At 40.0% G+C, this 16,709-nt stretch overlaps 1 protein-coding gene across 1 annotated transcript in view; it reads left to right on the top strand.

The window, feature by feature from the left end:
* FANCC (FA complementation group C) overlaps window positions 1–16,709 on the top strand; it is a 197,509-nt gene that overhangs the window by 157,808 nt on the left and 22,992 nt on the right. Inside the window, exons 7-9 of the mRNA XM_054588089.1 lie at window positions 999–1,155; window positions 15,268–15,320; window positions 16,606–16,705. Of these exons, the coding sequence (XP_054444064.1) occupies window positions 999–1,155; window positions 15,268–15,320; window positions 16,606–16,705 (310 nt within the window). The remainder of the gene's footprint in view (window positions 1–998; window positions 1,156–15,267; window positions 15,321–16,605; window positions 16,706–16,709) is intronic.

The following is a 16,709-nucleotide window of genomic DNA, read 5'->3' as shown; positions in this document are numbered from 1 at the left end:
CTAAGTATCTTTTCCTGTAGAAAGTGAGCTACACAAAATGGTTGCAGTCTATAGAGCCTCATGCTGTGAATCAACTATGCATTAAAGCAGGCTATAACTACCATCTGTGAAATTGTTACTAAAGAAAAAAAATTTTTAATCCTCAGCCAAGAATATGTTTATTGATTTTTTTTAAAGAGGAAGGAAGAGAGAAAGAGAAAAAAAAATCGACATGAAAGAAACATTGATTGATTGCTGTGCACCCCAGCCCCATACATGCTCCAACCTAGGATCGCACCCATAACCTAGGCATGTGCCCTGACCAGGGATTGGAACCACAACCTTTCGTGGCACAGGATGACACTTCAACTCCTGGCCAGTGCTAAAGAAAAATATTTTTTAACTTTTAAGCAACAGATTTACAAATATGTTATTCAATATTTATTAGGTATCAAACACTGTTCAAATCACTTTACATGTGTTATTATTGCATTTTATTATTCCGACAACACTGTGAGGGAAATGGGCCCACTTTACAGATGCATAAGCTGCGGTTTAGAGGTTCATTAACTTCCCCAAGGTCATAGAGCTAGTAGGTGGTAGGTCTGGGACTCAAACCCAGGTTTCATTCCACACACCATCATGATGCACTTTCAAGCATAACTGTTTCTTAAATTAGAGACTGCATGTACCTTGATATTTCAACACCTTTTTCCATCTCATCTTTTACCACTTTGTTTTCCATCACTGTATATTTGTTTATTCTTTTGAAAGCATTTTTTTTTCTTTTGAACATTTCTCTAATTTTTTTAGTTGAAGCGGAAGCTTAGTCACATTATTTTGCAAATAGATTCTTGGTCAATATTCTTTGATATTACAAATATTGACTACTGCTATGACCATGAAGAAGAGATTTACAAATTAGATTCATTTTTGCATTCTAATCTCTCTTAATCTTTTTTCTGTAACCTATTTAAAATTTTAAAATTTTATTTAAAATTTTTGTTTCTTACTGAAAGGAAGAAGATTTCTCTCCCTAAATCAGCTATAGTCTGCCTCTGGCTTCGACACCTTCCCAGCCTTGAAAAAGCAACGCTGCATCTTTTCGAACAGCTAATCTTCAGTGAGAGAAATTTTCTGAGAAGGATCGAATGCTTTCTGAAAGATTCATTGCTGGTATGTGCTGGTATTAGGATAAAAATCCTTAAGGTGCTGGGTATCATTTCATTTGGTCTGAACAAGGGGAAAAATGTAAACAAAAGAACAATTTACACCTTTAAAATAATGATGTATTTACATTTTACTGTAAAAATATCTAACAGGGGGCTTTTCTGCGTATTTAGAGCATATGTCAAAAATAAAGAGACACTCAAGATTTACTTGATTGTTGTACCTTATGTGGTATGTTCATAAGAACTGATATTTGGACAACAATCTTTTTAAAAATAGTATTTTATTTCCACATGAAAAATAAGTTTTAAAAAATGAAAATTTTAAGAACCAGAAGAGGAATCAATTAACAAAGAAAACATTCAAAAGTAAACTTTTAGCTCTCCACTAAAGGAAAAATAAAATACTCAAGAGAAATAAAACAAAACCCCAGAAAAATGGTTAAAACAACAAAAACAATTACTCAGAATTCAGAATCAGAATTTTGTTAAGTTTTCTTTTGGTGTAAGCCTCCCATCCTTGAGACCTAGCTCTGTACACTGGCTGCCTGTCTCCCTTCTCCTCAGGACTTCTTAGGCCTGGGAAGTCAGGAGCTCACGCAGCCAGCTCCCCAGGCAGTCCTCAGGACCTGGTCGGATGGGGTGTTTTCTCCCTCTGGGAGGCAATTCTGGAATTTATGTGCATTTTTGTAAGAACAAGAATAAAGACCAGTGCACCCTGAAGAAATAATTCAAAAACTACAAGGAGGTGCCATGCCCCCAGGGCATCTGTCTTACAGGAACCTCAGTGGTTCTCACATGATTTTTCATTAACTTTGATAACCTGGGGGAAATATAGCACAGGGATTCCCTTCTTTTGTACAGATGGAGAAAATTAGTTTAGAGAGACATGGTGAACAGTCAGATCTTAAGTTGGTGGCCAGGAAACTGGGCAGGAGAGCATGTTCACCCTTCCCACGAACCTGAGACTTGCTTGGGAGGTGTGAAGCCCTGTGCATGGAGTGCTCTGAGGCTGGCTGAATAAACACAACTCCCATCTCCCAGATAGCTTCTATTTGTCTAATTTGGTTGTAACTTTCTGTTTTCCTTTTTGCTTTCACCTTGGGGTCTATGTAAAGGAATCATAATTGTATCAGTTGCCCTCTTCCTATGAGCCTTGGTGTTGGTCCCAGTCCTTCCCCAGCAGTGTACCTATGGCTGTCCAAGGCTCACCTTTTTCTTTATGTCCTTGACTCCTCTCTGTCTTCACATTGGGGTCCTCCCAGGTGACCGTGACTAGTGTTGCAGTCATCAGTAGCCATGCTGCTTTCACCTATACGCTAGGTGGCACAAATTGAACCCAACTGATTTGAAAATTCATACTGTTTGATAGGGAAAAGAAAAAAAGAGAAGGAAGGAAGATAGGTATAAAGGCTAAGAGAGCCCAAAGAGAGGTTGTTTGTTTGTTTGTTTGCTTGTCTGTCTCTTTGTTTATAAGGAAAATTACTGCTTGACCTCTTTTGAACATTTAGACCTCACCATTCAAAAGAGTTGCATCTTAAGGTAAGAAATAAGAATGTGCCTTATATAAAAATAATTACAACAAAATTTTAAATAAACAAAGGCTTTAAGAAGCCCCCAGCATACCATTCCAAGCATTACCTTCACCATCAGAGAAATCTCTGTATTTCTAACTTAAATGAACATGCTATAATTTAATTTTCTCTGGTCGTTTTTCAGTGGCAAAGTATAGTAATGGGCTAATTCCTTGCTTTCAGGTTCTTCATTAAATTTCTTTGTCATCTTTCTATAGAAAAATAACAGGTTCCATGGACTTTTCTGATTTGGTTTGATTCTGCAACCTTTCAGTGGTCCTGTGGTTCTTCTCTGAACCTTCTCCATGTCTCTTTTACCTGTGGCTATGAGGCCTGAGCAACTCCGCAACTATTCAATAAACACAAGATATTGCTGTGAATAAGGGAGAGAGGAAGTAGGTGCTCCCATTGAACATTTGCACTGTACAACCTTCAGTCTCCAGTTTAGAGTTGAAAATAATCTTCCCTAGTCCAACAGCTTCAAAGTCAGTTGATGTACAAAAGCATTTATCAGGATCATGTGTGTAGAAGTTCAGAGCTTCTATTATGGTTAAAGGGAGATTCCAGAGGGTGTTATTTGGGTTAATTTATTGTGGCATTGTCAGGATGTGACCTCTCTGCGTCTTTTGGTTCAAAGAGGTAATTATAGTATGGAGCTGGAAGTTCCTGATTGGTGTGGGCTGCTCTCCTTGGGCATTATATGCCTGCAGTGCCAGAAAAAACAAGCAGGCTTTAATAATTCTGTGATGGAAGTGAGCAACCAAAAGGGTAACCTGAAGCACTTGTTTCCTAGTTGCATCATCTGATTCATTTATTGCAGCACAGTATCTTGGTGCAGTGACAGAACTGTGTAGAAGTACCAGAGATCTGGAAGCCTCAGATAGCATGGGACTGCTGTGCTTTCCTCTAGAAGAAACTTGATGCCTATTACATTAGAGTTGAATTATGAGAGTAATTAAAGTGTGATGGTCTACATAACTTGTATTTTATATGGAGCATTGTTAATTATGTTTCCATCTCTTGGGACTATCCAGAATTAGCCCTGGAAATTCTATAGTTACTAAGATGTTGCAAAAAAAAGTGTAGTACAGGTTGTACAAAGTGAAATGATCTTCCCAAACATTCTCTGGCCTCTCAGGAACTAAGAGGCCTGGTATTTTCCAATAAGACTGAATAATAAAGCATTAATCTATTATCACCTGAATTCTAAATGCATATTTATATACACACACATATATAATAAAATATTTCTTCTAAAATAAAAACAAATTTACTTCTGAGACTCACCTTTAGCCTTCCATTGGCTGAACATCCCCCACACTCCCCAAATACAAAGCCACCGGGCACATTCAGTGGCTCCTAAATAAGTCACACTATTAAACTTACTTTGTCTTTTACTGTGCAGACTGACACTTTTCAAAAGCAGATGATCTTATGTTTCCCGTGACGGAACAGGCACTGCAAGACCGTAATCCATAGGTTCAGACCTAACATAAAAACTGGTATCACCAAAAGCAGTGAAAGCCACTTTGGTAATTATGCAGCTTTCTTGACTATTTGGTTTCCCAAGGCTGGCCCAGAATCAGAAGGATGTTATTTATGTTTTCCAGTTACAATTCTGATGGTGGAGCCCAAAAAGCTATTGTTTATATTCCATATCTGAATGAAAAGTGCTGCCTGGGTGGCAGGGTGGCACTGTGCTTGGCTGCCCTCCTGCCCACCAAGGCCAAGATGTACCCGGGTTTCCACTCCTCTCCTTGGCTCTTCATTGATAGACTTCACATGCCACCTGCCCCTCAAGCTGGGTTGAGAGGAGCAGCTCCTTCACCTTCACAAGATAGACTTGCCCACAAGAGAGCAGAGAACAGAGGAGGGTGGAGAAGGGGAAAGGGGGCAGGGTTGATTTTGTTTGTTTATTCTGATTTTAAATTTTAAAAAATACTCTTTGTTTTGTTTTATTTTATTTTTAATTTATAAATCATATTTATTCTATTACAGTTGTCTCAATTTTTACTGCTTTCCCTGCCCACCCCCCAATCAATCCCCACTCTGTTGCCCATGTCCATGGGTCATTCATACATGTTCTTTGTCTAGTCCCTTCCCCTTCTTTCCACCATTGTCCTCCTTCCCCATCCCCTCTGGTCACTTTCAGTCTGCTCCATGTTTCTGTGCCTGTGGTTTATTTTGTTCGTTAGTTTATTTTGTTAAATAGATTCCACTATAGGTGAGATCATATGGTATTTGTCTTCATCAACTGGCTTATTTCACTTAGCTTAATATTCTCCAGTTCCATCCATGTTGTTGCAAAAGGTAGGAGTTCCATCTCTCTCTCTTTCTTTTTTTTTTTTTTCATTCTTTTTCTTTCTTTCTTAAATGCAAATTGATTAAAAAAATACTCTTAGTGTTCTCTCCTACCTGAACGTCTTAACAGCTCAATTAAAATGAGTTCTTTATCATGTCAAGTTTGCCTCAATAAAACTTGAGGGAAAATTAGTTCTTCGTCTAATAAGAGCTTAAGAATAAGAAAACATGGAGGTACCTCCGTCCATGTCCTCCTTGATCTTCCTGATAGGAGATAGGATGCGTTCTTGTCCTCATTCTCCAGAGAACAATTGCAGTCACTTCAAAAAGAAAAAGAAACTTCCTTTACACAAACTTCCAAACACAATTCTCCTTAAATAAAAGATTATATTGAAGAATTGACTCCATACCCTGGGTTATGTCAGCTTTCTGGGCTTGAATAATTCTTACTAATGTTCTCGGGTTTTCTTTTCCTGCTTTTTCATTAGCAGTCTTTTAAGCATTTCTTTTTTGAGTTCTTTAATGTGATACATGTAATTTAAGAAATGCTGAAGTAGATAATTTACCAATGGTCGAATAGAGAAGTGGCCTTGGTAGTTGATGGTTATGGGTAAAAGGTAAAAAAATCTGCATCTCAGACAGTAGTTGCACTTCCCAGTGTTGACCTCAAGGGGGCACCAGATCCCCCAGCATTAATTCTGAAAGAAAAAGGCCCAGATTGCAAGTTCTGTTTTCACTGTTGGGGATGGAGAACTCTTCAACTAGTCAGACGTGAAGAAAGAGGAAGAAATTGAAAAATAATAAAAGCAGGGCAGTGGTTGACCTGGAAGGTCATTGCCACTGAGAGGCTGAGCTGAGAAGCAGCAGGGGGCTGAGGAGTTGTTTTTCTGCTCAGGCTGCGCAAGCTGACAGAGGCCACTGGGCCAGGTTAGAAAGAGGAACTTCAGATTTGAGGGACTTCTTTGAGCATTAAGAACTGGCACCCCTGTGTCTTAATGCTCTTAATGTGCTTAATGAGAGAGCTTGAGTAAAGTTAAAACAGAAAAGTACATTTGGTCCTTGTAAAGTTTTTTTAAGCCTAGAAATAATAGATTTATCACTAATTAAACAATAATTGTATTATGGAGTAACTGAAAAAAAGTTGCTTGTAGTATAAACAACATCTGATGAAGATTATAAAGAAAGAATATTTTTCCATCTCAAATTTATTGAAAGAAACTTGAATGTTTTGAAACAAAATAGATCCTAAAATGTAAAAGGGATATTTATAGCCTTATGTTTAGTATTTTGAAAGGAGGAAAGAAGAAAATCATATAATAAAAATCTATATATTTATAAAGCTATCTTATTTTACATGATAGATGTGAAGGTTTTGTTTAAGTAGATTTTTTTAAAACCAAATTGTTTTTTAACTCAATAAAGGGGCTGAGTGTTGAAATGAATCTTCTGAAGAATTCTTTTTTAAGAAGAAAGTTATCTTTTGATGAATATAGAAACCTTTTTGTTTATGGGCATATATTAATACAGGGGCCTCTTACAGGTATGAAAGAGTCAGCTACACTGTGGGACAGCATTGCTAGTTGTAATCTGTAATCAGTTTGCTAGGGTAAACTGAAGGGAAAGCTTCTAATCAGCCATCTCTTTAGAGAAAAGACCATTCTTGAGTAAAGTATTTCAACAACATCTAAATTGACTATGAAAGAGAATATTTCCCAGGCTTGCTCAACTTCAGCTTCTTATCTCTCATCTGCCATTTCTCTTTTTATTTCTTAGGAAAAAATATCTATAAAGGGTGATAAATGAAAGGCTTTAGAATTTTTTTTGTTTGTTTCTTTACTACCTTTTCATTTTTTTAATGAGGCGTTCAGTTTTATCAATTCCTTACCTTGAATCAAAGTATAATTTCCCTCTCTGGTTGGTATTCTCTCTTTCTCCCCCTCCCGCCACCCATCTCTATACTCTCTCTTACGCGCTCACACACAGAATCAGAAAATGATAGAAGGCAAGATTTTGTCCTGAGAATTCTGTTGTTTTGTATTCTCAGGCCTCTTTTAAGTGGCAAGTGGCTTGTAATAGTCATTGATGAACCAGTATGAAAATGACAGAGTGGACACAGGGCAGAGAGCGAGCATTGATGTTATTTGTACAGTTCATGGTACAGAATGACAAACTGGACTCTCTCTCACCTCTCCCCACAACACAGGCCTGGAGAACACGGCCACTGCACATCTCTTCTCTGTTGACTTTGTCTTTCCTTGTTTGATTGAGGTACAGGAATGAGCTGTCCTTCTAGGCACAGAGAAGATGAACAATGCCATCCTAGGTAGCTGTGGGAGATGGGAAGGGGGTATACATCCAGCAGAACAATCTGGTCCATAGGAAAAGGAAGCCAGAGTCCAGAGCTCTCTATCATCATTGTCCACTCATCCTCCAACATTTAGTGAAAGAGCTGGAGGCCATGTCAGGAGGCAGGAGAAGGACAAAGCTCAAGTTTCTGATGGCCTCCTGGTGACATAGTTACGCTAGACTTGAAATAATTAGTACATGGAAATCATTAGGCCAGATGGAAAAGAGACAAGAAGAGATGAGATTGAGAGGAAGAGAAGGAACAGATTTTGGTAGGATGGAGAAAACATACAAATAGATGGACTCCAAGAAACGTTTTCTTTCTTCTCTTGTTTTTATAGGAAAGGTAATTGCCTAGGTTGTGGGGCTTCAGAGCTAGGGTCTGTAGCTCTGGGCTGCAGAGTAGCTTGTGGTATATACTCTATGATCCCATGTTACAAATCAGACAGGATACAGAGAGGTTAAAATGTTTGCCTCTTCCCTCACAAGGATGTTGTAAAGAGAAGGCAAAGTTACGACTTCCAAAGAACCATGAATTAAGACTTTAATTCTATTTGGAGGATTCCCTTGATAAGAAAAGCAGCCTAAGTTTGCTTTTGTGGTTTGATGTCATGAGGACACATGCCTGGCCTGTGAGCACACTGGGCTTCATGAGGGGCCTCAATGACCCTGAAATTATGTGTTCGGGAAGTGTAAAGAGTTTCATTTTAACAACTATCAGTAAAGGCCACAGATGAGAAAAAGCTGTTCACAGCTCTGGGGCAAGAAGGGAGTCTGGTTTTAAAATAAAAATTTCTGCCATTGCTATTTCAACACAGTTTCCCTGCCTCTGGGCATCACATCCGTTTTAAAAGCTAACCAGGTTGTAGAAGCAGGTTTAGAGCAACCAAGAGTCTGAAATATTGTGACAGAAAGAAATCGAAGAGATGAGTGCATTGGTGTGGAGAGAACAGTCAGATTCCACACAGTCTGGAGACATTTAAGACATTGGATTGAGATGTTTTGCCAGAAAACATTGCATAAAAGAAAAGCAGTTCAAGTTCTAATCTTCTTTTAACAAACTGAGTCAGATTTTTTTTTTTTTTTTTTTTTTTTTTGCTTATCCCTTTAATTTCCATGGGAGCCATATTTAACATATTGGACCATCCTTTTCTTTACCATTTGTAAGTCTCTGTAGTTAGTATTGAATGATTTTCTTCTAGCATCAAATTTATAGAGTTCTGGAGTAGTTAAACCATTTAGAACAAAAGGAATGGTCCTACTTTACCATTTTAGTCTTGGTTTTCTACCAGTGCATTTTTCAAGCTCTGCCTTCCTATGCGCATGTGGTTGTGTAGCTTGGTCTTAGAACACTTACTCAGGAGGCATATTGTCTATGTATGAAACTGGCAAATTTGAAGAATCACTTTTCTTCCAGACATGCCATTTGCTTTTCACTTCTTGTTTGATTTTTTCGTAACTCAGAAATCTCTTCAAATAATTAGAAGGAGATCACCCCATCTTTTTAACAAGTGGTGATGCCCTTGCCTGGGGCCCTCTATGACAGCCTGTAGTGGCGAAGTGTGAACACTAGATGGCACACGTTCAATGTTACAACTCAAAACACCAGCGCAGAACCAACAATCGAAGAGTCTGTGGAGATAGGCACCATTCTTTCCTCTCCGTTAACCAAAGAATGTGAGAGACAAAGCATATCCTTTTTTTTTCTTTTTTTTAATTGGGGAGAGGGTATTAAAAAATACTTCCCAAAGCTAGTCATATCAAGCATGATATGACTCGAAGAAATTCCCTGTAGAGCCTAATCAACTAACACTTGGATGCTACTATAAAATATCTGGTTTATGACACAAACGACATTTCATTTGGCTTAATCTTATGCTTTCAGCTCTAGCCAAAAGGATATGGAATCTGGGTCAGGCCCACTAAAGCCCCTCCCAGGCCACAGTAGGTTGGCTTCTGCATATTTAAACCATCGAAACCTGTAGCAAAAATATTTGTGGAATAAATTAGATCACTTTCATTATTCAAGGTGATGGTATCTTAATTTTTTTATTAACCGTCTTTGCATACTAAATAATTTAAACTACTAAATTTGTAGTGCACTCAGATGTGATATTATTTAGTCCAACATGGGAGCAGTCATTGCTTTTCTGACTATCCTATCATTATATACTCATCACCTAATAGACAGAAAAGAAAAGATAGCTGGCCCAAATCTGACCTTCAGGGACTTCTAGGCCATGCAAGGAGGTCAAAAGCACTATAACTAGCAACATAGGCAGACTCTTTGTCTTCAGTGCAGCATCCTGATAGAAAGTATTTTAAATTTTTCTATGATACATATTGAGTCTCTTTTTTCTGGATCGTATGGACTTATTGTAGAAAATGTAGAACATACATGACTATAAAGAGGAAATTAAGCTTGCCCGTAATCTCTTTGCCCCAGAAGAAGCACTGTACACATTTGTATGCAAGGCTTTTTCCAATTTTTTGATACAAAGGATTATGTTAATTTTCTTTTTTTAATTATATTTTATTGATTACGCTATTACAGTTGTACTGATTTTTACCCCTTTGTCCTCCTCTGTCCAGCACCCCACCCCCCTTTCACACAATCCCCACACCGATGTTCATGTCCATGGGTTATGCATATAAATTCTTCAGCTACTCCATCTTCTGTACTGTACTTTACATCCCCATGGCTATTCTTCAACTACCTATTTGTACTTCTTAATCCCCTCACCTCTTCACCCATTCTCCCAAACTTCCCTCCCATCTGGCAACCATCAAAACGTTCTCCGTATCCATGATTCTGTCCCTGTTCTTCTTGTGTGCTTAGTTTGTTTTTTAGATTCTGTTGTTGAAAGATAAGTATTTTATGACGTTTTATTATTCATAGTTTTGACCTACTTCTTTTTCTTAAATAAGTCCCTTTAACATTTCATATAATAATGGCTTGGTGATGATGAACTTCTTTAGTTCTTTCTTGTTTGTGAAGCTCTTTTATCTGTCCAATTCTAAATGATAGCTTTGCTGGGTAGAGCAGTCTTGGCTATAGGTCTCTTCTTTTCATGACTTTGAATATTTCTTGCCAATCCCTCTTAGCCTGCAAAGTTTCTTTTTAGAAATCAGTTGACAGGCTTATGGGAACTCACCTATAGGTAACTAACTGCTTTTCTCTTGCTGCTTTTAAGATTCTCTCTTTATACTTAACCTTTGGCATCTTAATTTTGATGTGCCCTAGAGTGGACCTCTTTGAATCCATCTTGTTTGCGACTCTCAGTGTTTTCCTGAACCTGCATGTCTGTTTCCTTCACCAAATTAGGGAAATTTTCTTTCATTATTTTTTCAAATAGATTTCTAGTTTCTTGCTCTTCATATCATAGGGGTCTCCTTCTAGACCCCTATGATGCAAATGTTAGAACACATGAAGCTGTCCCAGAGGCTGCTTAAACTACACCTATTTTTTTTTTGATTCTTTTTTCTTTTTGTTATTCTGATTGGTTGCTTTTTGCTTCCTTATGTTTCAAATCATTGATTTGATTCTTGGCTTTTCATTCACTCTACTGATGTTTCCCTGTAAATTGTTCTTTATTTCAATTAGTGAATCCTTCTTTTCTTACTGGATCTTTTTTATGCCGCTGAGATCCTCACTAAATTCCTTGAACATCCTTATAACCATTGTTTTGAACTCTGCATCTGATAGATTGTTTATCTCCATTTCATTTAGCTCTTTCTGGAGTTTTGATCTGTTCTTTCACTTGGGCCATGTTTCTTTGTCTCCTTGTTTTGACAGCCTCCCTGTATTTGTTTCTATGTATTAGGCAGAACTGCTTTGACTCCATGTTTTGGTAACGTGGCCTAATGTAGTAGGTGTCCTGTAGGGTCCAGTGGCACAGCCTCCCCTATCACCCAAGCTGTGTGTTCGAGTTGCACCCTTCGTGTGTGCTGAGTACACCCTCCTCTTGTCGTTGAGCCTTGGTTGCTGTTGGCAGAACAATGGGAGGGATTTACCAAGGCCATTCAGCTGCAAGGATTGCCTGTGACCGCTTACCACCAACCTCCACTCTCCACAGAGGATCAGCTGTGCAGGGGCAGGGTGGTGGTGCCTGTCCAGCATGGTCTGTAGCTGTCCACCGGGTGTGCTGGCTCTGGGGTTTCCTTGGTGGAGCAGGCCAAGGTCAGGAGAGGGGCCATCCTGCTGAGCTGTAAAGCAATCTGAGAAGGCTGCTACTTGAATGGTCTTGGAGATTCCTAGGCAAAGCCAAGCTGTGAATCTAGGTTGGCTACTGCTAGTGCCAGCCTGGGGCTCACTGAGGCCAGTTGTCACTTGTTTGATATGATTTAGGAAGTTGTGAGGCATGAGCCAAGACCAGCTATTCATGTAGAAAAGCAGCTTGGATGGGCCAGTAAATTGGGTGGGAGAGTCTCTGGGGATCTCTAGGGCAGGTCAAATAGTGTTAGCCACATTGATGAATTCCCAAATATGGCACCAGCTTGCTCTCTTTTGGGGGGAATGGTTTAGAAAAGGGACAGTGGCCTCTGCTTGCTTTGATGCCAGACACTTCAGTCTCTCCCTGTATGCCACTGGTGCTTTTCAAGCTGCTGCCCCAGTGCACAGCTCAGAGAGAGTGAGTCTGAGTAGGTGAGTCTGTGTGTGGATTCTTTAAGAGGAACTGCTTGGCGCTTTAGCATTTTCTTCCACTGACTCAAACTCCACTGGCATATGCAGCCAGAAGTTGTGGGGACTTATCATCCTGGCACTGGAACTCTGGGCTGGGGGACCTAGTATGGAGCTGGGACTCCTCATTCCTGAGATACCCCTCCCGAATTTTTATGCACCACATGTGAGTGAGGGACTAGCCCATTCTGTGTCTGCGCTCCTCCTACCAGTCTGGATGGATGTGGTTTCTTTAATTCCTTAGTTGTCAGGCCCCCGTCTTGACCAGAAGCCCCCATTTTCTTTTTTTTTTTTAATATATTTTATTGAGTATGCTTATAGTTGTCCTGATTTTTACCCCTTTTCTCCTCTCCACCCAGTACCCACCACTCCCTCAGGCAATTACCACACCTTTGTTCACGTCCAGTAGTCACGCATATAAGTCCTTTGGCTACTGCATTTCCTGTGCTGTACTTTACATCCCCATGGCTATTTGGTAACTACAAATCCCCATGCCTCTTCACCCACTCCCCCAAACTACCCTCCCATCCGGCAACCATCAAAATGCTCTCTGTATTCATGATTCTGTCTCTGTTCTGTTTGCTTAGCTCGTTTTTTAGAATCAATTGTTGATACATAGGTATTTATTGCCATTTTATTGTTCATAGTTTTGATCTTTTTCTTAAATAAGTCCCTTTAACATTTCATATAATAATGGTCTGGTAATGATGCAATCCTATAGTTTTTTCCTTGTCTGAAAAGCTCTTTATCTGCCCCTCGTTTCTAAATGATAGCTTTGCTAGTTAGAACGATTTTAGCTGTAGGTCCCTGCTTCTCATGATTTTGAGTATTTCTTGCCAGTCCCTCTTAGCCTGCAAAGTTTCTTTTGAGAAATCAGCTGACAGGCTTATAGGAACTCCCCTATAGGTAACTAACTGCTTTTCTCTTGCTGCTTTTAAGATTCTCTCTTTATTTTTAATCTTTGGCTTTTTAATTATGATACATTGTGGAGTGGGCCTATTTGCATCCATCTCATTTGGGACACTCTGTGTTTCCTGAATTTGCATGTCTATTTCCTTCATCAAATTAGGGAAGTTTTCTTTTCATTGTTTTTCCGAGTAGATTTCCAACTTATTGCTCCTTCTCTTCTTCTTTGGACCCCTATGATATGAATATTGAAATGCTTGAAGTTGTCCCAGAGGCTTCTTACACTATTCTCGTTTTTTGGAATTCTTTTTCCTTCTTATTGTTCTGATTGGTTGGTTTTTGCTTCCTTATGTTCCACATCATCGATTTGATTCTCTGCATCATCCACTCTGCTGTTTTTTTCATCCTGGCCATATTTCTTTGTCTCCTTTTTTTTGGCAGCCTTCCTGTATTTGTTTCTTTTCATTAGGTAGAGCTGCTATGACTCCCTGTCTTGTTATCATGAAGTAATGTAATAGGTGTCCTGTAGGGTCCAGTGGCACAGCCTCCCCTATTGCCCAAGCTGGGTATTAGAGGAGCACCCTTTGTGTAGGCTGAGTACACCCTCCTCTTGTTGAGCTTTTATTGCTGTTTGCATGTCAATGGGAGGGATTTACCCAGGCCAGTCAGCTGCAAGGACTGGTTGTGACCACCAGCCACTAACCTCTGCCCTCCATGGAGGACCCACTGTGCAGGGGCCAGTCCACAGAGTGGGACTTACTTCATCAGGGCTCTGGAGGTTGCTGAGTGTGCCCCTTGAGTGTGTCACTTGTGAAGGTGGTGGGGCGGTTCTGCCCCAATGTGATCTCTAGCTGTCTACCGGCTGAGCAGGCTATGGGGTTTCCCAAGCGGTGCAGGCCAAAGTCAGCCACCACCTGTGTTCTGCCTGAGACCATTTGGCAGAAGCTATGAAGGTATCTGCAGATGGCTGTTACTTGTGCTGGGCTTGGAGGTACCATAGTGAGGCCATGCTGTGAACCAAGGCCTGATGCTGCTAGTGCCAGGCCTGAGGCCACTTAGCAAGAGGTGTGGGGGCTAGGGGCTTGCTGAGGCCAACCGTTGCTTGTTTGAGAGGATTTAGGAAGGTCTGAAGCATGAGCCAAAACCAGCCATTCATATGGAAAAGCCAGTGTTAATAGCTTGCATGGGCTCATAATTTGGGTGGGGTGGAGCCTCAGGGAATCACCAGGGTGGGGCAAAGAGTGTGAGCCAGGTTCATGGAGTCTCAGATATGGCACCCACCTGCTGTCTCTGTGACTGTGTGTGGGGCAGGCTTAGAAAAGGCACAATGGCCTCTTCCCACAATTCTGTCTGGGGGAAAGCTGTCCCCCAGCTTTTGCCCTGATGATGGCAAAAATTTGCCCATCAAGCTGCTGTCACCAGTGCTGGAACACAGATGGAGTGAGTCCGAGCAAATCTGTGTGTGGGCCATTTAAGAGGGACTGCTCGGGAAATCAGCAGTTTCTTCCACAGACTCAATCCCCACTAGCTTTTGCAGCCAGAAGTTATTGGGACTGATCTTCCTGGCACTGGAACCCTGGGCTGGGAGCCCTGGTATGGACTGATACCCTTTGCTCCCAAGATATCCCTACCATTTTTTATTTACCACAAATGGGTTTAGGACCAGCCAATTCTGCATCTCTGCATTTCTGTGTCTGTGTCCTTCCTACCAGTCTAGATGGATGTGGTTTCTTTAATTCCATAGTTGTTGGGCTTCCATTCAAGTTTATTTTTGACAGTTCTGATTGATGGTTGTTCTATAGTTGTAATTTTGATATGGTTGTGTGAGGAGGCAAGCCATTTTTACCTATGCCTCCATCTTGATTGGAAGTATTCAGTCTTTTTACTGAAGAAGATAGCAATTTGTGAGTCTATTAATTGTCTGATATACCTGGGGGAAGTTGCTTGCCATAGATAGTGACAAATAAAATAGTAGGATGTGAAATTGGCCTTCCATCTGACCCCAACTGAATGTGGGGTACTGAAACTGATGCCCATTGTCCGAATGTTGAAGTTTCATGTGGAACACCAGAAAGCTGTGTCAGTTTAGAGGCTTGTAGAAGATCAAAGTTTCAGCAGTTTCAGTATCTAGCAAGAAACCTCTTCCTGGTTCGTAAACGGCCATCTTCTCACTGTGTCGCACAAATCAGAAGGGCTATGTTAATTTTATAGCCACTAGCAGTTCTAGACAACTCATTTGCTTGTTAGTAGTAAGTTTTTATTGATGAAATACTTCTGATATTTTATCTTCTCATGGTCTTTTCTTTAACAGCCTGAAGCAGCCTGCCACCCTGCCATATTCAGAATAGTCGATGAAATGTTCAGGTAAATGTTGTGCTATTTGTGCTACTAATTGATTTTTAAATGCCCAATTTCCAAATTTAAATTAAAAAGTCTGTGGTAGTCTCTAGCTGTGACACGGGGAAATTAGTTTCTGATTCCATCTTACCGCTCTGAGCTTTTTGGTAAAGCCCAAATATCAGTGTATGTTTAAAAGCCAGTGCTTAAGAATTAAGATAATTTTATATTTTAACCTTTTAAAATTCTAATAATGATGATACAAAAAAGTCTAATTAGATTTTTAAATCATTAAATATGTAGGATTTTTCTCAGGTCAAAACAAAGTGTAGCAGTGTACTCCCTCCACCACATGAGGGCTGACCAATCTTTTTAAAGGATTTTTAAAGCTACGGAAAAACAAGAAAAATAAATAAATATTCCATTTTAACACAGCTCTTCTGAAAGGTAAGATCAACTATGCAAGTTATCTTACAACACATTGCTTTTTATTTTGCAAATTGAGCACTTCTTGGGAAGTGCATTGGATTTACAGATGATGAGGGGTGAAACCACTGGACACCAAGTTAGTTAATGGCTGACCGTTACTGGGAGACTTGACCTCTGTCTAGAAGCTTGTCCCCTCTTTCTGGGCTGCTGGTACAGCCAGGGTGTGTGTCCTGTCCGTGCCACCCCACCTTGCACTCAGTGGTAAGGGGCTCCAGAACAGACAGCAGACACTGGGGAAAGAAATTTTTACAAAAGTAAATAACGTAACACTTGGGTTGGTCTTGAAACATACCAACTTTAAGCTAAATAAGCATAGAAATAAGAAATCAATGCTGTTTTGGGTTTAAAGCTACGAAGTTTGAGCTGCTTTTTTGTTTAAATTTAAAGAAAAGTTAGTTGTATACATGGAAAATACATGGAAAGTAACCAGCTACATGCAGATTCTTCCACCACTTTGGTGGGTAGATTTGACTGAGCCATTTCCCCCGCTTGAGCAGCTCTTTCTCCACTTGAAAAAGCAAAAGGGCTGTTGCTGTTGCATGTCTGGGCATACTGTGTACAAATATTTGTAGAACACTCAGGCCTGTGTGGAAAGGATCTGCAGTGCTTAATAATTTAAAAACCAAGGAAGGGAGTGCTGCACATTACCACTTTAAAGTCTTTAGAAAAGGAGTGGCAGAGTTCTCCTGCCTTTACACAGGGACTGACATCTGAAGCTTACGGCACAAAAAGAATGTTTCCACTATTCCCTTGCACAGTTCAGGTTCACATGTTTATTAGATTACTCACTGAATGTCTTGTGATCTGGCCCTGCATTACTCAGGTATGCACTCCTGGAAACCAACGGAGCCCCAGGAGTACTAGCCATCATTCAAGTATTTACATGGTGCTTCGTAGAAGCTCTGAAAAAAGAAAACAACCAGGTTC

This window comes from Pteronotus mesoamericanus, unplaced genomic scaffold (genome assembly GCF_021234165.1).
Source record: "Pteronotus mesoamericanus isolate MK-2021 breed Mesoamerican mustached bat unplaced genomic scaffold, CSHL_Meso_final scaffold_125, whole genome shotgun sequence".
Lineage (NCBI taxonomy): Eukaryota > Metazoa > Chordata > Mammalia > Chiroptera > Mormoopidae > Pteronotus > Pteronotus mesoamericanus.
This window is presented reverse-complemented; position numbering and strand designations above follow the sequence as displayed.